The following is a 22841-nucleotide window of genomic DNA, read 5'->3' on the forward strand; positions in this document are numbered from 1 at the left end:
TGAGAGAGACCCAGATGATAGAATAAAGCTCTTCTCAGGTGGGTCTAGCTGCATTTGCAYTGGAAATTCACCTTGCTACTTAATCATAGTGGTTCCTACTGTAAATTTACTGCAATCAGAGCCCTTTGTAATGGAGTTAGAACAGGGCATAACTTGCTCTACAGATTTAGCCAGCTCCTTTCAATTTCAATGATAAAAAAAAAAGACAAAAGCTCCGTCTAAAAGGTCTTGTTAGGCAAAATGCATTATTGAAAGTATATGTGTATAAGCATATTTAGAAGTATATATGTATATGCACTTCCATGCACATGTGAAAAGATAGGTGTGTGTAAAAGTGATTTGTAAAAACAGTTCTTAGAGGCTGAATCTGTAAAGAAGTCTGGTTTTCTGAACACACTTAAGAAGAAAGAATCACAAAACACAACTGTAGAGAATATAAACTGTAGAGAATATTTATTATTATAAATAACTGTATTATTAGAAACAGGTGTATTATTTCCAAGTTCTCTAGTTTATCTTTAACTAATACAAGCATCTTAATATGGTACAGGGAAAAGCAGATCAAATTACAGAGCACTCTTGCTCTGTAAAGACTCGCTTTTATATAAAGCCCACCCCAACAACAACACGTTTGTAAAATACAGAAGTTCCTCAACAGACTCTTTTACTGAGTTTCCTTCAAGATCCAGCAGTTATATCTGAAATCCTCTGGAAAAGGCATAGATGGCTCAAGTCACTATTATTCAATATTATTTAGATTWAAAAAAAAGGCATACTTGGTGTTTCTGTCTATTTATATGTCTCCCAAAGATACCTGACAGGAGTTTACATTCAGAAAATTCTAATTACTAAATGTTAAAAAAAATAACGTATTTTCCCAAGATATCTGGTGAAAAAGATGGGTTGAAGATAGATTAGTCATTTAAATATTAAGTGAAAGACAACATAACAAAAATGAGCTTTTTTATTGTTCCAAGAACTCCAAGGAGCTGTCTGAAAGGCTTTAGCACTAATTGAAAATAGGGTACAGAATCAATTGCTTTTGCATTCAATGATGAGGAACATTTTAATTGAATTATAAGACAATATACACTTTCTTCAAAACACTCTGACACTTGAGAAAATGTCCAGCATCTGGACTTACTTTTATCAGAAAGAAACAGACAGATGTAGGCTGAGTAAGTTCTCCTCCTATTACTCTGACACTAAAGGATTTATTTCAAATGCACTTCATGGAAAATAGAAATACTTCAAAAAGTATATGAAGAAAAATGTTTGTCCTGTTAAAAGTAACACTTTAATAATCAAGAAAAGACTAGAGATTTTCATTTATTTCAGTCCTACAAGATCAAGTTTATATGGAAAAAAGAGAAACATTAGACTACTAGATCACTAGCAGTGTGTAATGCACTCTATTTCTCTGTTCATTAAGATTTTACAAATAAGGCTGCACGAAAGATCTATGAATACAGAATTTCATTGAATTGCCAACGAAGTGATTTATACTATCTGCCTTTGTATTAACCATAACCTTTCTTCAAGACCAAAAAGATTTAATGAACATTTTGAAACTAAGTTTAAGCTTTAGACTTTTACCTACTAAGTCTAATTAAAGTTCTTCAAATTTGGATAAAAGTCACACACTACAGGGCCACTCTGAAGGCCTTTTAACCATTAAAGCCAACAACAGTCAAAATGAAAACTTGGTGTCAGCTCTGAAATTATGTGAAATTCACCATTAATGATCATAACAGTGTTTACACACATCATGATGCTTTCTAAGTTTAAACTAAGGTCTTCAAGTTGGCTACATTTAGGTCACTGTTTATTCAACAACAAAGAAAATTAAACTACCTGCCTTGCTTACACAAGTACCTAAAGCCACTTTGCCTCTGCTTTGTTCATTTTTCTGAGGCTGTGACTGTACTGAGTTCAGCGCCTAGGGGAAAATTAAAATGTTGCCATTCTACAGTAAAGGGAGCACTGTGGAGCAATATAAATTACATCCAAAAATCTTATCTCCAGTTGCACACCTGACGTATATAGCTAGGTTGCTTTACTGTAGTTTAAAGGCCAGTGTGTAGATAACCTTGGTCAAAGAACTGTAAGTTAATCACACAGTTGGGCAACTGACATCATCCGTAAATTCTTCTGATATAATGACACCAGCATGCTAATTTATGTCAAATGATGTCCATTTGCTTATCATGGATTGAAAATTGCTTCACATAAAACAAAATTCTAATGCATCATATGAAGTTATAGCCTATGCTAATTGCTTTTGGCATATTTCCCCTTGCAACCGTTTTGCCAACTCTTAGAGATGTTAAATGTAGCTCTAAGAATGTTTCTAAACAAAGTATTTTCCTTTGGAATGAAATTCACTCATTTCAGCAAGAAGTAATGGAATTAAATTTAAAGCATGCATTTACATATGTAACCACTAAAGTTACTAAATTCAGACAGAATATTGTGTGCACTGGTATTTATTTAAAAATTAATGGATGTTATAGATGAAGTCATATTACTAAAATCTGCATTGCAAGATTATGGAAAATGTATGTTTCCAACTTGTTTGGTTTAAAACCCCCTGAATCTTTGAGAAAAAAAAAAAAAATCAGGGATAAGGAGCCCATTTCACAGATACCCTGAAGTTAAGTTGATGAATGTCAAGAAAAATTTAAGTATGCCCTTGTTTAGCTAGAATTCTGTGTTCAAATTCATTCTTTTGCCATCCATCAAGAAACTGTTTGAAATACTTCCCAACTTATGTACAGGAACTGTACTACGGACAACAGCAAACAGCAAAACCTATTGTTTCTACAGGAGGAGAAATTATTTGGCATGGAGGGAAACCTACCCCCTCTTCAGATAGTCAATGAGTTAAAATAAATATATCTTCAATTCATATGAAAACAGCACCTTAAGTTAGGATAAGCAGTCTATTAAGGTGTGCAAATGCTCACATAATACGACTATTATTATTTAATTATATTTTAGGTCAATTTCTGTTAAATCAATTTCTGTTAAACTTAATTACGTCCCTCTATGGCTTTAAACTGGGGCAGCTTCTATTAAGTTTACTTTCTCCTGGGGCTTYCACAGTAAAGACAAATGATAAAGGTCTGGCTACTAAACGAGGGCAGCTATTAAATAAGGACGGTTTGTATTAAAGCTAAATGGGTAAGGATGTGGTTTCTTGTTGAGGAAGCCCCTTAGTAAAGGGAGCGCTTAGTATTTTTTTTTTTTTTAAAAAAGAAAAAAAGAAAAAAGAAAAGAAATAAAAGAAAAGAAAAAAAAAAGGAGGCGAAAGAAAAGTAAAGAAAGTTACAGAATATCAGACCGAAAACGGAAAGGTCAAGATTTTGTCTTTGTCTGATACCCTGAAGTCACTCTTAGACAAAAACAAAGGCATGCTAATTTGATACGGTCTCCTCCTTAATGAAAGGGGAGAAAATTCACAACAATCCTTGGTTTTGCAGACCAAGGAGTGAAAGCTGGTACCTCAGATTTGCAATGCCGTTTCAAATGGCTTGCAATAAATAAAGAATCTTTCCTGTGCCCTGCATTCCTCAGCCAGCTGCATTCCTCCCTGGGCCCCGCTCGGGCCAAACAGTTGGCAGTGATCCCCAGCCCGCTGACAGGAGAAATCTGTTATGCTGCCGGCCTACACCTGATCTTAACTGGGCACCTGCTGGATTCCACTGAAAGGGCCTGGGAATGATATATTACTTTTTAAAGGCRCCACATCAAAGAAATTGCTGCACTGATACATGACTGGTAAGTGTCGCCTTCCTATAACCCAAAGGATGTGATACATTTGACTGAACTGGCTAGACGAAAACATGAACAAAAAGTAATAAATCCTTCATAAACAACCTAATTAAATCATTTCACTTGTGGTTCACTTAAGTTTTTTTTCCTTGTTACATGATATATATTATGCATTCTTTTACAAGATAAAGTAATGATTTAAATCAACATCTATAACGCAGGAAAAACTCATAAAATGACTTTCAGTTTGGGTTTCTGTCAACTGAAGTACATTAGTTTTCCTTCACTGACATTTAATACTGTTTTATTAACGTATTAATACCACTCTGTAATTCTCTGGCTAATTTTTAATTTCATGATATCATTTTTATGTTCATTAATCTAGGGCAATTTTTGCATGAGACCAGTAGCTACAAGGGTACAGGGCCACCAGATGCACATTCAGCCTTTAAATTAATCAAACCAATTTATCTTTTTAAAATAGCTAGTCATTGTATGAATATATATTCCTGCACGAGCRTAAAAAAAATAAAAACATAATATTAACTCAGAAGCAGATAATCAATAAAAAATAAGTCCAAGACTTGCTAGGTTACTATTATAAGAGTAATACCATTGTATTAAAACCTGATGCGAAAGTTCAAAACCAGGTATTCCAAAAATGTGATTTTGAACTTTGAAATGCAKGACACAATTTACAAAGCTTAAATAAGATGATGTTGTTAACCTCCATTTATATAAAGCTCCAATAAAACTTGTACTTTATCAATAAGTAAGTAATATCAATAAAATATGACATAAAGTGTTAAAAAATGTGCAGGTAAAATAGAGATGGAAAATATCTGTGAATTCCCAAAGAGAGAACTTTGATTAGCAGACCACCAATCTATCAGCAGTCAAGGAAGAGCTCACACAGCAACCTTGACACATTGTTAGTGTATCTGAACTCAGACTGCTCATCTTACTTGTTAGAAGAAAAGCAATACAAAAGAATTTCTATGCCAATATAGTCTTTTCTTACATTCCTTCCAAGACTTAGTATTGGATTGTATCTTTCCAAAAACTGAACAAACTTGAAGGAATTTGGAGCAAGAATATACTATTGAAGCATGAAAGAACTGACTTTTTAAGTTGTTGTTGAGTTACGCTCTAATTATCTGCATAAAAGTATATTTAAATGAACAACAATCAAAGATCAGATTTAGACAGTTTTGAGGATGTTTGAGGATGTTTCTTTAAATATAGCTACGTAATATAGGAGTTAAAATGCTAAGATAAAGAGGTTGTAGCATCAACTATAGTTGTTGAAGAGTAACAAAATAGTAGTGTGTATATAATAAGTTGTATATATAGCATGTATTYGTTGTATTTGTATAGTTGTAGATATAGTATATATTATATATGTTTATAATATGTTGCATAATTATTGCTTTTCCTATAAAAAACTGCATGTGTTTTCTCCTACAATACAGGAGGCTGAATTGCCTTTGCTACGTGATCAGACTTCTAGAAATACCTTTTTTTCACACCATTTTCTTATATTTCTACCCTTCAGAAAGCAAAGTTTTGTCTCAGGCTTTTTGAACAGCAGAAACTGGATGCATTTTGTCCAACACCCTTTAATTAACAGGCAGAAAATAATGATTATGGTCAGCTGGGGAGTATTTTGTCTGTTTCTGCTGTTAACTGAATAGTCACGATCGGGAGATGAAGTGTACTGGGCACAGTATGGACACAAGCGAAATAGTTGCTTCCATTCTGGAGAGCTTTCAAATTAAATTCAGGGCATGGATAGGAGAAGCAAAGTAGGAAAACTTAGTAACAAGGCTTCTCGCTAGTCATCTAGTAACAGCAGTGAAGTARAGTGGTTCTTGCTTGTAATCCCCAAAAAGAAAGTCTCTTGTATAACTATGAGAAGAAATTAACTTGCCATGTCCACACTACCATCTTTCAAGCATTCTGAGGTCTACTTATACATTACCTATATGCAGCCTTTAGGCCTAATGATGTTCTGATGTGCTAAAAATATCCAGATCTGTAGGCAAATGCATCCTGGATCCCCCTGAACCTTTTGCTTTACAGGCTTGTTTTCCACAGAGCAAGCCCATTTGCTTTACAGGTCAGCCTCAGGTCTCACCCTCATAGGCCACTAGTTCTCTCTCTTTTTTTTTTTACCCAGTGATTATAAGAATTTGAGCAAAGAAATATTAAAMTCAATTAAAAACACTCATAACTTTTCTCATGAGCATATAATCTATAATCAATTTTCAAAACAAATGAGGGAAAAGAAAAAAAAAGAAGGACCCCTTAGCCTTTGTTTCCTGGCAAAAAGTCTTTTTCAACAAACAATACTCAAGGCATATGAACTTGGAAGGCAATTTAAGTGCTAAATTCTGTTTTATAAAACTGGTACAAACCCAGAGTATTTCCAATTAGTTCCAAGCAATTACTTTGAATTCATAACAGTGTAAACAAGAATGTGGCACAATGTGCTAAGTTTTGGGATAACAGAGAATGACGACTCCTTTATATATGCTAGAAAAGGAAGGGACACCAATGCTCAAAGATATCATCTAACAAGTATCATAAACATTTTTACAAATAAAAGAAGAGGAATTTTAAGCTCAACCATATGGAATTTTTATCTTTACCTGACAATCTCATTATTCACAGAAACAGCYTCCAGGTATTTCTTCAGGGCATAATAGTTATGGGTGTATTTTCGAATATAATAGCCTCGCCATCTTTTCTGAATCTAGAACAAATACAGAAATTGTTTAGTACATTTCAAATCAAAGGTTGGTAACACGTATATCAAATATTTGTTGCATCTCTCAAAGGTTTTACCAATGTAAAAAGTAAATCTTTTTTTTTTTTGCCATTATTTATTTCTGGGTATAGTCAAGAAAAGAAGTGTTTGCTGCTGCTGGTAGCATTGTTTTATGTCAGAATGATAAAAAAACAGACCTGTTTCAATCAACATGGATTCCCAAATGAACAAAGATCTTCTGCTACACTCTCAGCTTCATGCTCTGGATATAATCTAAATACAACGGAAGTCTTCCCAGTAATCAAGAATTAGACTTTCTGAAAACATATTTTTCAAATTGCAGTTTTTTCATTTTTCATGCAAGATAAGAGTCTATGAGAATACTGAGAGAAAAGACAATCTGTGTCTCTGTYATACATTAATTATCATCTTCTAACAACATACAATTCTTCCTGCATAACAGATTATACTTAAGCTGAAAAAAGAAAACTCTTTATCTGTATCAAGCTCTAAGCTTGAATTAAGTACATAGATCATATAACATCTCTACAGGACAAAGGCGATGCATTTTAAAATATAAGATTCAGTTTAGTCTCATTTTATTTTTGCAGAATTTAAGTTATCAAAATTGTTTAAACCTTCTTGGATACTTCAGAAGTGTGATTAGAATGTTTCTGAAATGAATGCTGGCTCTCCACTTTGTGGAAAAGGAAAATAAACATTAATTAGGTAAAGAATTRGAACTACTGTCATTTCACTGGCTAGTCAACTTCATCCCCATGCCATGAGATGTAGTGATGCACATGGAAGACATAATTTCCTCAGTCAATGCTGAGGACTGCTCTCRCTCTTCATCTTCCTTCCTGTAACAGATGAGTGAATGCTAGATCAATATATCTTATAGTTTAATAACCTTTTGTTATGTTTTGCTTTCASGATTTCCCCTGTCTTTAACTTCCTCCATCCTTGAACTGATGGTCTTATGTAATACTCTTTATTTCCTTCCTTGCATTTTTTTCTTTTTTTTTTCTCAATACATTTATAAAATAATTTCTCATTTTCAGTCTTCYTGTCTGTATTCACTCCTTCTCCAACTTTCATCTCTTTGACCTTTGCAGCTTAGAAATCTTAAGACACTTAACAGCTAAAAGGCATAATCTACTATATTTAAAAGGCAAAAAGCCTTTTGGTTGAAGTACTACTATTTAGGAACAATTCCAAGAGGAGAAGCTACTCTCTATGTGTAGTGAAGAAAATAAATTCAGAATTTGACAGGATCTCTTCTTTTCTGCGAGTCTCTGGCTATTAGACTTTTGAAGAATTTCAACTCTTTGGCAAATCTACAGCGAAAGGTTTTGTTTTCCCTTTACAATAACCCTTCCCTTTGCAGAAGCAGCCTATGACTGCAAGGGCAAGCACAGTAAAATCCACAAATTTTGCACTCTGCCATCCATGGCCTGCATCTTCAAGACTTGAGAGAGCTCTTAAGTAACTGTCAAAGTGATCTCTACTCATTCCAGTTCCAGTGTAGCTTGTTTCTGTACAACTATGTRGGTGCTGCTGCAGCTGTCCATCTGCTGCCATTGCCTGAGCTGAAAGCAGTAAGAGAACCACCAGAGGCAGCTACTTGCAGACTTCCTAAGACAAGGTTGCAAAAGCTCAAACCTTGTGTTTGGTACCATTTTTTAATGGCAAAAGCCAAACTGTGACTTTTTTAAGTATAAACAAGTGTTAGGTCTAAATTAACAGTACCTGAATATACAGCTGTAATCACCTCTTCATAACAGTAAACAAGAGAACAAGTCTCGCAGGCAAGCTTTTAGTAAGTCTTTGAGGGAAGCACCATTAAGAAAATAAATTCATGCRCTAGTTATTAGAAATAGGAGGATGCCATTTCAGTGCTAGTATAGCCTTACTAATTTCCTCTTTCTATATTACCATTTTCCACTCTTCTCAAATGAAATGGTAAATTGAGGAAATTGTTAATTTATTTTATCCACGTGTTGATTTTTTATTTCTTTTAAAAATGTTTGTACTACTAGACATTACTGTAAGAAGAACAAATAATAGTTATATTATTTGAGCTGCACACAGGAGCAAGAAAGGTTAAGCGCTAGGTGTGCTACTTTGCACTATGTGGTAGCAAATTTCATGTTCTGTGCAACTCCATTTTCTTATACACAAGGGTGTTGGGTTAAAAAGGGATAGAGCAAGAGCAAAGAATGAGTTTGCCTTCAGAGATCTGGGATTAACCAAATCCTTTGCATGTGAGTCTTAGCTTTGTTTTTCGCTTTGGCTTCAATATTGCTAGTCAACAAGAGCAACTTGGCTTCCATATAGCTATGCTCTCATTAATGCAGGATTAAGGTCCCTTTGAAACTCTTTCTGATAGTCTTCACCTTACAGCTATAAATGCAGAACTGGATATTTGTGGGTTAAAGGATCAAAACTTTTAAACTGAAAGACAAAAGAGTAAAGTAGATAAAGCTGTAATTCAGTGGGCTCTGCGTACCAATGAACTGTCACATTCTGCCTTTATTTCCACCACTGTCAGTCCAGAATGAACTCCCTGATTTCAACATAATAAAACAGAAGTAGGAGAAAGTGCATTATGCCTCAAATTACTTTATGTTAGGTTTCTATTACGCTAATTCTGTGTGTCAGAGATCAGAAGACTGAAGATTAATTTTTCCAGAAAAGGCAGTTTTACAGAAAGATTCCAATGAGGTTCGTATTTTCAATAAGGAAGTTGTAAGTTTTCACTTTTATAAGGACATATAATATGTTATGAATATATTTCTTTTTAATTCCAAGGTGAATGCTCGAAAATTCTTGGGGKGAAAAGACAAGTGTGTGTGCCCTTCAAAGTAATTAGCAAGTTTCAACAGTGATTGGTACAAAACAATTATTGTCATTGATCAGCACTGAACAGATAATTTTAAACAAAGTCATTGTGTGCTCAGCAGATTACAGCTTGTTAACGGGCAAGTTCTAAATGACCTCTTAAGCTAGTCAAATCAATGATGCATATTCCTCATTAAGTAACATCAAAATGTAAGTGGTCTTATAAATAATGTTTATTTTAAGCACTAAAACAAATGGCAAAACCTTGATATATCAAAAGCCATCTGCTCATGGTTTTTTTTTTTTTTCCTGGGATTACTTTTGTTGCAGAAAATTTATAGCAACCTTAAATTTTTTAAGGGAGGGAATCATGTTGCAACCCAGTCGTCAGAATTAAAATCAATTAAAGCAAGTTCTCTATTTTAACTTAAAAAGTTGAAACTGATAGTACCAGTTACAAGAAATGCAATCAGGGAGGTAGGGATGTAGACTGACTTCTAAGCTATGACCATGTGTTTTTGCCCTCAATGATACTTCTAATGTTGAAATGGAAAGTGCCTTTTCTAATCAGTGACTGGAAACTGAACTAAATTGTTTAATAATGTTATGAGGCAAAACAAAGTAGTCAGAAATGTATACATCAGCTATTGTTATATTGCCAGAACAGTGCAGTATATTAATTGTAAATCAAATTCACAGTGTGTGAATGCAAAGACTTAGGAAACTTAAAAGTCCAGCCCCACATCTTCTGTGCGCAAACCTCACAGGCCTTATTCTCTACTGTCCTGCACCTTGGTTAGTTCTTCAATAACTGGATGATAAAAAAAAAAAAAAAAAAAAAAAAAAACTTGTTTCAGAATAGGATTTAGACAGGAAAATCAGATTCTGACATTTGTAACTAAATAAAGATCTGTCCAATTGTCTTCTACTGATAAACTGCCATTAAAGAAAATGATATAACTGAAAAAAATGGGACTTTGAAGATTTATATCGACTAATGATTCAACATGATATTCCTATTGCAAATGAGTGGAAACATGTTCAATTTCTTTTAAAATTGAAAGCCCAAATGCAAACTTCATTATAGAATACATAGTTGGGTCTTGAAATGCCTTCTGAAWGTATACAGACAATTTCTGAGTCAGCTTTCCCACTGATTTTCACAGTATGAGTATACAACATATATATCTTCTGTGGGAAARTTGTAAATCAGCTAACTAAAGAAATATCTAGAACAAAAAAATCCATATCTGAGTAATTAGATTGTTGCTGAATGCCTTCACTTAACTTGGATTAAATGTAAGCTTCTGTTTTGTGCCTGTGGGATAAAGAGCACCAGATCAAAACCTTGGTGTGAATCTAATGATACATGTCTTGATTCTGAGTAAAATAATTCTGGTGCCAAAATAGGCACCAGAAAGACTACTGCAAAATTCAGACTTGTCTAGGGAGTTTTCCTAGCGTACGGGAGTTTTCCTGAGTTGCTCTTCATTCTTATTCCCCTATTTTGTGGAATTCAAAAGGTAGCATATGGTTTTTATCTAATAAGAAACAGAAGTCTTTCCTAAAAAAAAAAGCCAAGACCCTAAATGAAGGCAGTTCTTTTCTACAAAATCATACAATTAAAGATAAAAAGATTTATCTCAGGTTCTTGTTTGTTTTATGTTTATTTAAATGCAGTTCCTAAGTCTAGGAAAAAAGATGTTAATTTTTAATTAAATCTATTTTGCAGTTTTCTCCAAGCTAGACATATGTATATATTTTATTTGCTATGTATTTACTGAAGATCAAGGATTCTTCTTCATCTGGGAAAATCACTCATAATAGCATCAATGAGACCAGTACAGTTCCACCTCTGTGTTTAAGGACTGAAATTGTATTTTGCTATCTGAATAAACCTTTTGAGATTCAATACATGATAATAAAGCACTCACAAAAGAAGCACAGATACATCAACTGACGTGAAAATCCTGTAGTTCGTTAGAACTGTAAATACGTGCCTACACTTGGAAGGGTACTCAGATAAAATATTTGTTTGTTTTATCATTATCATATATGGTAAGGTACAATGAAAATCTAAACAGGGCAAGACATACACAAATGCCTTATATTCAGCTGTAGTTTTCAAATACCTGCCAGATTACTGCGTATAACTTGAGTTTTTAACTATGTACTATTTCCTGCTGTTACCATCAGCATATCAATCAAGTGTATATTATTCTGGTTTGCTCATTTTATTAAAAGCAAATTCGGAGAACAATTGACTTTTCATTTGTTTAACAAGTGAAGAAATATTTACCCTGACAGCCATTTCATTGTAGAAATTCATCTTCATAATAAAATATGCTGTCTGTGAATCAAGAAAAAAAAAGATGGCATATATTTCAGTTACACAAAGACAGTGCTCCTATTTTTACATATAAAAGATAGGAATCTTTATACATAATACATAATAAGAGTTCTAGGCTTAGAGAGAATAAAATCAAACTTTGTATTGAAGAGATAGGCTTCCTAATACATAATGCAGGCTTAACCAGAAAAATCTATGGTAGTCAAACTAGGAGCTAATGGAGATATATGATCATAAAATGCTCTCCGCTGAGTTTGATAATCAATGGTGCTCTACTGAGAGTAGAATAACAAAGCAGAAATATTCACAAGTGCTGGTGACACGTAGTATTGTATGATTTATTCACTGGGGTTCTTTTAGCCAAAACTCACAGAAACATAAAAGGAATTCATATTTCAAGACGTCTGGTTTAATGAAAAATTCAAAGAAATGCTGTCTTCAGTCGAAATCGTTCAAGGATACGGATGCAGTGATGGAGCAAAATTGTGCCTTCCAACCATCTGTACTAAATGTTATGTACTTAGCTGCCTCCCGAGTAATCCTTGGGAATTTTGTTTCATTTAATATTCATTTTAACATCATAAAATCATAAATACAATGATATCATGTTACAGTGAATCCCCTGATATAGAAAACATTTCCTGAAGTCCTGGTTTCCTTCCAATAAAGTAGAATTCCTCTCCTAGTGAACGAATCCCCTATTATACTAAGCAATCACTTGGCAGCATAGGTTATTTTAATGGATACATCACTTTAAACTAAGCTTTCACATCTGTTCCGCCCTCTAATTACAAATGCAAAATGAACATAATTCACAATTGTATCATAAAAAGTAAAATATAAGTACTCTGAATGCAAGAGTATGTCCTTTATTTAGCACAACATGCAGCTTTTATGTGTTTCTCATGTTTTAGACACAAATCAAAGGCAAAAGTGCTTTCCCCTGATATAGTGATTTTCTCCCCCATGGCAAACAGGAATTCTCTATAAAAGGTTTCACTATAATTAGTGTTATTTGAATTGCCTAGTCTGATCCAAAGCAAATTGTCTGTGGAGAGCAGCAGGACTGGATTATTTATCAACAGTCTGGGCAATTAAGAAACAGTTGGCTGCAATATGTTATTTACAAATGAACACAATGATGCTACTTCATTTTAAATTCTCTTTCTTCATTACATTAAGCAAGGCATAATTCCTGCAGTTTAATTAAGGTGCATTTAAAACGTTCTCTTTAATATCACACAGTTCTAGTAGCATTACAAACAATAGAAAAAATATTTTTTTGTTTGAGAGAAGAATGTAGGATTGATAAATTTCAAAAAAAAAGTTTCTCAGTTTCTCATATATATATAAAAATATATACATATAGAAACACATGGCTATATATATATATCGTATATATATATAAGAGGAAATCTCTGTCCCAAAAATATGAATTAGAAGAACTGGCAGATTCTATTTTAACTTCTCTCTCCACAAAAGTTTTCAGAGTGATACTATCCRTGTGCAGCAAATTTGGCGATGCAATAACGGTTGCCAGGCCTAAGTACATTCTGAAACGGTTAGACTAAATTGATATCCTTCTRCTTTGCAGCTCCTTTTTTCTCTCTTTGTAAGGGAATGCAAGAGTTGTGGCACCATCACAACTATGTAGATAGTAGATAAACAGATATATTTATCTATTATAGATAGATAAATTATATTTTATAGATAAATCATATTTTAATTGAAATTTCAATGTTTAAAAAAAAATGACCACTGGATTTCTGTCAATCAAGTGAATAAATTAAACAATCTCAATCATTTTTATTTATTCTTCTTGTGTTTGAAGCYGTAAGCACTTAGGTCTGAATCTATCCTATTTCCCTGAAGCACATAAATTACAAATGTGTTAGTATTATGCTGTTTAGGTYACCAGTACTGAAAGACAAGCAGGAGCATTTGCACACGAGGTAAGATTTGAAGAGCTCTGCAAATGCGTCTCCCTCTTTTTTTAAAAAAAAAAAAGAAAAAGATAGTCAGTGGCAACTAAGCTCCTGACTAACATCCTGTCACACCCAGCTAGGTGTGACAAATTCAGGCCTTACTCTTATTCTACTTAACAAGGTCAATCGCATCAGAAATGTGAGCCAAAAGGCTTGTGTGGCCATCTAGACTCTTTTGAAAATGGATTTGCCCTCTGTTTTCTAATTATGATTAAAGTAAAATGTACTAATTCAGCTATTGCAAGTGCTTGAGGATGTATTCATCTTCCTTATTCATAAATGAGGATGTATTCATCCTCCTTATTCATAAAAGCACTGACATAACTTAGTGCTTCAGCTCAAGTCTATCCTTTTATGTCTCCCCAGTAAAAACTCGTTTCTCACCTGGAGCATTCCTGTCCAGTTTAGAACCACTGTTTGCACTTAGCTCTGACAGCAACATATAAGTCCCCCTATAAGACTATTTCAAAGGCMATGACGACAAAATAAATTTGGCTCTTTTGTTCATAAATTGATGTCCTGCCATTAATAAATTATCTCCTTTTATTCTCTCCTACAATTTAAAAATATATTTGGGCTCCATCTACAAAAGAAATATGATCTACTCCTGATAAGCACTTTTATTCTTTACATAGAAAATTTAAAGTGACCACTTCCATGAAGAAGCAGAAATTTGACTGAGACAAGACTGCGAGAAGGTCTGAGTTGGGGAAAAGTCACTTTTTATGCAGTGAATAGGCATTTGTCTATGTATTTCTATTGCACTGGGATTATTTAAAACCAGTTACTGAGCTGAAACTAAAATATTTAAGATGCTACATCAAATATTCTTTTTTTTTTTCAAATGTGGCTCTTTCCAAAGTGGGCTGAGAATATGCCAACTTGCATATAAACATCATATAACCATGAAAGGTGGAATTCCATTTGCCTCAACTGGTGATTTCTTGTCTTTAAAAAGAGAAAATTTGATATATAGTTTGATCTACGTTCTGGTGTTTATCCGATTTTAAAATTTATCCTTTCCTGCAGGTCACACAAGATTTTTTAGTACAATCAATAAAAATACAGCATTAAGAAAACTATTACAACCTCAATTCTTAATTTTAACTTGAGACTAATTTTAAAGAAAAAAAAATCTTTTACTAAGTTTTAAAAATTACTCTATMCAATTTTATTTTAAAATTGCTCTATATTCAAAATATAGACATATAACTCAGGCTTATGAAGACCATAAAGATCACAGGAAGAGACACTAGAGGAGTAACAAATGAAATACTAGTAGAGAGGCACATATGGACAGCCAATCTGACGAGCCTCAGCCTTTGCTATTTTCCGCATCAGTACCGCTCACATTTCACAGTTTTGAATACAATCATTAAAATGATTTATTATCAAGTAATCATGGCTATTTTGTACATATGCTTTGCCTTGTTTGCTGGCAGCAGATACTGATCCAGTCATTATCAGTAGACAAATTTTAAAGTGACCACTGTTTTTGTATTTAAGAAACTATCATGTCAAATATATCTTTTTGTTTCATTATCAGGAGTCATCACAACAGTTATTAAGGAGATCCACAGCAAATGTTAACTGGTCTTTTAAATTAAAAGTTACCTTAAACTGCTGAAAAGATTTTTGTTTCAGTTTAAAATGTTACAAGTTTAGCCAGGTATGATCAAGTAAAGATTCAACAAGAAGAAAGGTAGGGAAATGAACTTAGATACAAATGTTAGGTCCCATCTCCAAACAAAGGATATAGAATATAGCAGTCTAAAGGGAGAAATGTATTGGTTTATCTGTCACTTACATAGTTTTAAGGTTGCTCTCTATGAAAGGTTGTGAAATTTAGTATTCAATCAGAGACACAGCAAACACAAAATGAAGAATTTTAGGGTAAAGGCTTTCCAAAGCTGATTGCAGTACAATTCACAAATTCGGCACTAATCTTCAATTTCTCTAAAGGCTTTGCTAATAGAGGATCACTGTTGCTATCCAGAAACAGAAAGGATCCATGATCTGATTTAGAACATGTACTTAAGTGGGCCTTGGTCTATTTTATGTCCTGCATTATTCCATAGAACTCCAGATTTGTCAAGGGCTTATCAGTTAGGTTTATCTAAATAACTAAATTTTAAATCAGGCTTTATAGGTAATCATTCTTTTTCAGATGCTATGTCTTTAAAATGTAACACTGAGAGTTTTTTTGATGCTAGTTATTTTGATTTGGTTAATACAGAGCATTTGTGTTAATCTGAAAAATTGCTTTGTCTTAAAACTAAACTAAAGAATATTTTTTGAAACGGTGGACAAAAGAAGGGGTAGTAACAAAGAGATGAGTTAAAACAGCTTCAGTTTCATAGAACCACAGAACGGTTGAGTTCTGTGGAAGAAACCACCAGCGCTCATCTTGCTTCGGGATAGTGGTTACAAGGTGATTACATTGCAGGCTGACTCTCTGGGAGGAATGACCTTGCCATCCCAGCTACCTAGCACCACTCAGGACACTGAAGTGCACAGTAGGCATGGGGCAATATGTTCTTTCAGCACCTTATTTGGGCCCTGTTGTTTTTATAATCCTCATATAAAAAATATTGTCTGAACTGGCATTGCTCTCTTTAAAATAGCAACCTGATTATTATTGACAAATAAATTTGAACATTCACTGGCCAGAAGAAAGCTCTTTACATTTTTCTGTGATTGGAAAAATATGGAAATAAACCCATTAAATTTTGGTCTTGCTCAAGTCCTCATTATGATCTGATGATGGCATGCCAGCAAGTGACAGTAATTACTCTTATCTTCACAGCTTGAAAGGCACAAAGACAGCCAAATCACTTTGCTTCTGAAACCTAATGCTCTACCTGAGAAGAAACATAGAACTTGAGAGAATGTCATGAGCAACTTTGCCTAAACCTCTGTCTGAGGTATATCTAAACCACTCACCCAGGACAAGCATTTAGGTAACTTGCTCTTAAAAACCTGCAGTAGAGTGGGTTTCACAACATCCTCGTCAATTCGTGTCAGTGTTTCAAAGCAGGTTGATTTTGTCCTTCCCTTCTCCCAGCATCTCCAAGAGACCTCTCTCTTTTTCAGCAAATTTCAGCAAATACAACATTATCAAGTCTCTCCTCCTCCTCAGAAGGCTTTCTCAGTTAAACAATCATTCCCTAAAGTCGGGGACAATATTTAAATGACAGCCTACTTTATTTACAGCACAGAATTCAATCCAGGCAGGCGGCTGCATGCAAAAATGAGAGTATTGTACAAGGTAAATGGAAAAAAGACCATAGCTTATTAGGAGGTATCGACTATAGCATATAATATGTGAGCTATTGCTGCTCAGTTTTTTTGATTTATCTTAGAATGAAAGACAGTAATTTAGTTTTTAACAAGACTAATCAAGAATAAATGACATACAAGTTAAAAACTATTATAATGTAAAATATTAGCATAGATTGATAAATTAGAGAAGTAAACTGCTTATTAAAAACTTTATTGTTTTATGCTAAAGGCAAATGAGCTTCTTCTTAATCTCCTAAACCTCTTAACAGAGGTTTTAGCTAGTATGCTATCATACATTTTTGCTATCCTCAAGTCCATAAAGGGAATTAGATTGACTGTGATCTGCTGCATGCCTTAAGGCAAAACCTCAAATATTTCAAGGTTCATTAAGTAAGAAATTTAAGCCACTAATAATCAGAATAGCAATGTGTAGAAACCTTGGCTTATTTTATTTTAAGAATTAAAAGTTCTGCATGTGAGAAAAAAAAATCAGCTCAAAAAGCTCCAATCCTGCAATTAGCACCACGAAGACAGGCTTCTGCATGAGCAGATCTCATTGCTGGTTTGGGGACTAATGCTCCAGAGCTGCAACCAGTTAGGCACTAACTTAACAAGACCATCATGAGCAGGCTCACTGAAATTAATGGTGCTTTTCATGGTAGTAAAGTTAAGTATGCTTATATTTGAAGACAGGACCAAGTTTCAGCTTTTTAATTTCAGAATGAGTTGAAGTGTTACTTTATATTAATACAATAATGTAGTCAAACAAAAATTTTAAAACATTTCTCCTACCTCCACCATTTTTCTGAAGTATCTTCTTCCTTGATAACCTCTCCACCACTTCTGTATAACAACTATCACTTTGTTCAAATATCTAAAATGGAATGTATTAACAAAACAATAATTATCTTGAGATATTATTAAAATATAAAGATACTTTCCTATTAAAAGTAATATACAGTGTATTATCCATACTTAAGCCAAAAAAAATCATTAAAAAGATAATCTTAAAATATTTGTAGCCATGCATACATTATAAACACCACATTTGTTTACCTACCAAACACATATGCGATAACTGCATTCAGTGACGACACTACAGTGGCAAACAGATTATCAATGTTTTTTTAAAAAATGCACAGATAGGCTGCAGCCTATCTTTTAAGATGGAAAAAATGGCCATTAAATGATTAATATTATTTAGCCTAATAATTTGTTAGGCTTTTTCTAGTATGTTTAGGTGATACATAATGACTTGTGACAAGCAAGATGTTCTACTAAGCAAGATGTTCTACTAAGCAAGATGTTCTACTAAGCAAGATGTTCATAGCTTTAAATTTTATGAAAATAGAGAACTCTAAGCAAATAAGTAGACCAGTTGGACTCATGGTTATCAAATAGGAAGGAGAGCCAAACTTCTTAATGATTCAATTATATTATGTTAAAAAATATATTGCTAATATACAATATTTCAGTGATCAAACTATTTCTTCAATGCTCCTCATCTCAAAGTGGAGAAAATCATGTCAGAAAAGATTTTTTAAAATGACTTGGTGAAATCCAGGGGCAAAACTTGTCTAAATAGTTACATTATATAATAAACAGTCCAGCTACTAGGCATTTACTAAGCAATTTTTCTATAATGTTCTCAATAGCTACAAAATGTCTCTACATAAAATATATGTGAGGTTCATCTTTTTTTTTTTCCAGTCATGATAAGATTTCTTAAACAATACCACACATCTCTCTTGAAATAGTGGCTATTTCCATGCCTCTTCCTAGTGTCATGCCATTTTAATTACATAAAATCCTGAAAATCAAAAGTTTCTTACAGTATTAAGGCATACATTTCTTTCTTTATAAAAGCAGAATAACGGTTAGATATTTTCAAAATGCTTCCATTTTCTTGAAGCCAAACAGTAGGAGGATTTAGGAAAAAAATAAAGATTGATGTACAGATTAAAGTCAGCTATATATACTACCTGATATAGGCTCGGACTCTGCATCCTCGAAACCAGCTCTGGATTTTGACAGCAGCTTTATACTGTTTCTTTCGCTTTTCATCCACCAATCTGAAAATACAAAAAGTAGTAAAAAATATTATAGTAGGTATTGAAAATACAAAAAGGAATAATACTTGTCAGTGTGATAATTGTGCTTCTAAGTATTTCTTTTGCTGTTGCAACTTGTGATCTTTTTCCCTTTTTCCACCTGTAATTAAAACTTTAATTCTGTATAATTCAATCAATATAATGTATATTAACTACATACCATAGAGATAACAATTTCCCCTGCAGAGGATTGGTCACTTGAGAGGCTGCACTCGAAATGTAAAGATTTTGGAATAAAAAACAAAAAATGAACTAAATATGGAGTAAAAACAAAAATTATAAACTTTACTGGAAACGGAGAATAAGGAAGAAGAACATCAAAGTACTCAGAACAATACATCAAATATTCTAAGATCTCTTCTACCTAAATGATTACTAGGGAAATAAATTCTTAAAAACAATAAGGAAAAGTATCACTTTAAATTACTTCGTTGCTAGAATGTTTATAACTTACAGCTGACTTAAGTTTTATGTGAGTGTGCATTTTTGGTTTTGAGTGGGATTTGTCTTTTTTTTCATAAGAAAATGTCAATAACTGTCAATTTGATGAACTTAAAGTTATATATTAATTTTCATAGATCTTTTTTTCTGTCACATTTTTATTATGAATGTTTTGCCAAATAGTTTCTTTTGTTACAGACAGAATAACAATTAGATTAATATTACTTAGCCCTCTATCTGAGTCTTGTGTCAACAGTAGTTGCCTTGGTAAACACTAACAAGAGTCATTTGTATCTGATAACTGAATATTATCCTCATTACTGGTTGACTACTTTAATGTGTCTTTGGGGGCATGGGACATGAGCTCCATTCATTCTGTATCTGCTGATAAAACACAGCAGATGTGCTCCCACATCCCACTACACGGACATGAGCACAGGTTTTCCTTGCCACTTGTTGTATATCAGACCTGTTTCAATACCTGAAAACTGCAGAAAACAAACAAGCCTTTTATTGAGACCACAAAGCAACTCAGTATCAAAGCTCGTGTTTATGGTAAAGAGCTCTTGTTCCTTTCTTGGACCATTTCCTAGACCTCACAGGAAACTAACGTCTCCAGAAAACTTTACTCCGAGGTAAGTGAGTTTGATATCAGATGTATGAGCAGTTTGACTCCGGCCAGGCAGCCACGGTTACAGCCTGGAAATGAAGGAGATGTGGAACCAGCCTTGTCTGAGATATTAGCTCCAAAACCAGTCTTATCTATTGTCAATTTATGTTTAAAAATTAAACATAATCAATTTTTCTAGGTATATCAGAAGCACTAAACAAGATATTCTGATTTGTTTCAAGATTTTGCTAACTGCTTCGTAGAAGGTTCTCACCCTAAAGATTAGATCAGCAGCAAAAATTAGCAGTTCAGTAGTTGAGCTGGAATGTGTGAAAGCTCCCATTTAAATTCTCAGCTGAAGGTCTTTGAACTTCAAGAAGCTGATGGATTATAGCCTCTTCTTAAAAAGGAAACAATTTGGTTTTGGAAAGCTTTGCCAAAACAATTCCCCAGACATCACGCAGGCAGCCTTCCAATGGATCTCCATGTTTGGCTCAGCCAGCTCTTTCTAATCTAAAATATGAGAAACACGAGTAGAAGCTGCTGTAACTGATGCTTGCTTAGTGAACTGCCGCGTGTGTGGCCACGAGAGCACAAATCAAAGCTCAGGGAACAAACACGAAAGCAGAATGAATGCTCCACAGACGGGCAGGCCACGAACTCCGAGYGACTTCTGGCAATGGTACAGAGCTTTGCTAGTCACACCAATGACGTTGCAGTGGGTTTCTACAACAAAAGGGTCAGTGAACAGTAAAGGAAAAAAATAGAACTAAATTAAATATGTATTTATTTGGATATTAATGTTACATATTTAGTGGCAGCAATTATATATTGGTATACAAGGATTTGCAGTAGAAATTGATCAAATATTTTAAAATAAGTGTCAAAACTTTTACTCTTTAAAATCTGCTCTGTGAAAAGCCCTCTCCACCACTACCACCTCACATAGACAGCACAAACTGGCCCACTTAGTAAGGAGACCGGCAACACACGATCTGTTCAGTTTGTCACTCTGGAATAGGGGAGATTTTAGATCTCTGGGAGGAAAAGCTTCTCTTTAGTTTAGAATAAGTTTTATCTTTTTGYACTAAAGTGCACAATCTAATCTAGTAACACACCTCAGCTGTAGCATTGCAGAGAATAAACATGAACTCACTTGGAAAGTGGGAAATTCTGTCATTTAATTTTTAAAAAGTGGAATCTTCAGACAGGACAAGCTMAATGTCTAGCAAAAGTTGTGAACTGGAGCCTCAAGAGGATACATTCACAGTTTATGTGTATTTAAGGTGTGGAGGGGTTACAGCCTACAGGCTCCTTGGATAAAACAGCTCAGTCGCTACCACTCAAAGCACCCCAAATCTCAGCTGAGGCCGAGCCCCGCATTTTCCCCCTCACTGTAGCAGGGGAGGGTGAAGACGGCTAATTTGGGGGTCTGAACAGGTTTCCTAAAGGCACGGGTTGGTGGTGGGGGAGGTGTCACGACGCAGCTCCCGGGTGGGCAGGCGCGCGGCCCTTGGGAACGCGGGCGGCGGCCGTTAGGGGCGTGGCGCGCGGCCGTTAGGGGCGTGGCGCGCGGCCGTTAGGGGCGTGGGCAGCGCCCCCCGCAGCGCCGCCATCTCGTTTCGGAGGAAGCCCCGTCGCGTGCCGAGGAGGTGCGTGTGGCTGCAGGCCCCGCGCTGCCCCCGCTACCTGTTGCGGTGGAAATACTCCTCCCGCAGCGCCGGCAGCCGCGCCCGCAGCGCGGCCGGGGCCGCCATGCTGCCCGTCCGCCCGCCCGCCCCCGCGACGCCGCCGCCGCCATGGCAACCGGGCCGTACCACCGCGCGGGGGGCGCTTCCTGCCGGCGGGGCGGCCGCGCCGCCGCTCAGCGGGGGCCCCGCGGAGCGGAGCCGCGGAGCGACACGGGGAGAGGCGGCGGGCACGGGCAGGGCCCGCGGGCCGGGCCGCGGCGGTCCCGGGCAGCGGAGCGGGAGGGGAAGCAGCGCGATGGTGGCGCCCGGCTTCCTGCCGGCGCTGCAGCTGCTTCCGGGCCCGCATCATGGGGCAGTGAGGAGCAGCCGTACCCGCTCGCTCGCGTGCCCGTAGCCTTCCCGGCTCCGTGTCCCCCGGCCCGGCCGCCCCTTCCACAGTCTCTGCGAAGCGGCGCCAGCCTCCCCGGGGAGCGGCCGGGGGAGGCGCCGGGTTCATGTTCCGGGTCGCCGAGCCGAACCCGACCCGAGCTCAGGCGGCGAGAAGGAGCTGGTGAGGCCGGGCCGGGGAACGGAGGGTCCYTACGGCCGCGCTCGGCAGCTGCCGGTGCCCGGGGCCGAGCAGGGGCGGTCCCGGGGAGGGCCGGTCCGCGGGAACCGCCGGGGGCCTCGAGGAAGAGGAGTGCGAGCCCTGGCTGGGGTGGCTCGCCCTTGTTTGTAAGGGAGCAGTGATCCGGGAGGAGAAACTGACCACTTTAATAGAAGGGACAGCGAACAAGTAACAACTCTTTGCAAACTTTTTTTTTGTTTTGTTGTAATTATTAAATTGTGGTGCACCCCAGGGGGCCGCATGCAGCCTTTGGGGTGTGTGCTGCTGCAGAAACGTGTAGTTAGGCACAGCGGCTGCTCCCAAGCTCTTGCATTGGTTAGAAACAGAAATCAACAAGTGTCATTATAATCTGTGAGCGAGAAGCATGTATGTAGTT

The 22841-nt window shown here is 36.0% G+C and overlaps 2 protein-coding genes across 2 annotated transcripts in view; one reads left to right on the forward strand and one right to left on the reverse strand.

Annotated features, from left to right (window-relative positions):
• The window catches only part of SPATA17 (spermatogenesis associated 17), an 80013-nt gene extending 58089 nt beyond the window's left edge, over positions 1–21924 (reverse strand). The window contains exons 1-5 of the mRNA XM_026048418.1: positions 21857–21924; positions 18988–19077; positions 17798–17879; positions 11688–11738; positions 6426–6529 (exon numbers count right to left, since the gene is read on the reverse strand). Coding sequence (XP_025904203.1) covers positions 6426–6529; positions 11688–11738; positions 17798–17879; positions 18988–19077; positions 21857–21924 — 395 coding nt within the window. The remainder of the gene's footprint in view (positions 1–6425; positions 6530–11687; positions 11739–17797; positions 17880–18987; positions 19078–21856) is intronic.
• Positions 21925–22351: 427 nt separating this feature from the next.
• GPATCH2 (G-patch domain containing 2) overlaps positions 22352–22841 on the forward strand; it is a 97011-nt gene continuing 96521 nt past the window's right edge. The window contains exon 1 of the mRNA XM_026048442.1: positions 22352–22408. Coding sequence (XP_025904227.1) covers positions 22353–22408 — 56 coding nt within the window. The 5' untranslated portion in view covers position 22352. The remainder of the gene's footprint in view (positions 22409–22841) is intronic.

This window comes from Nothoprocta perdicaria, unplaced genomic scaffold, assembly GCF_003342845.1.
Source record: "Nothoprocta perdicaria isolate Ctin4 unplaced genomic scaffold, notPer1 scaffold_54, whole genome shotgun sequence".
Lineage (NCBI taxonomy): Eukaryota > Metazoa > Chordata > Aves > Tinamiformes > Tinamidae > Nothoprocta > Nothoprocta perdicaria.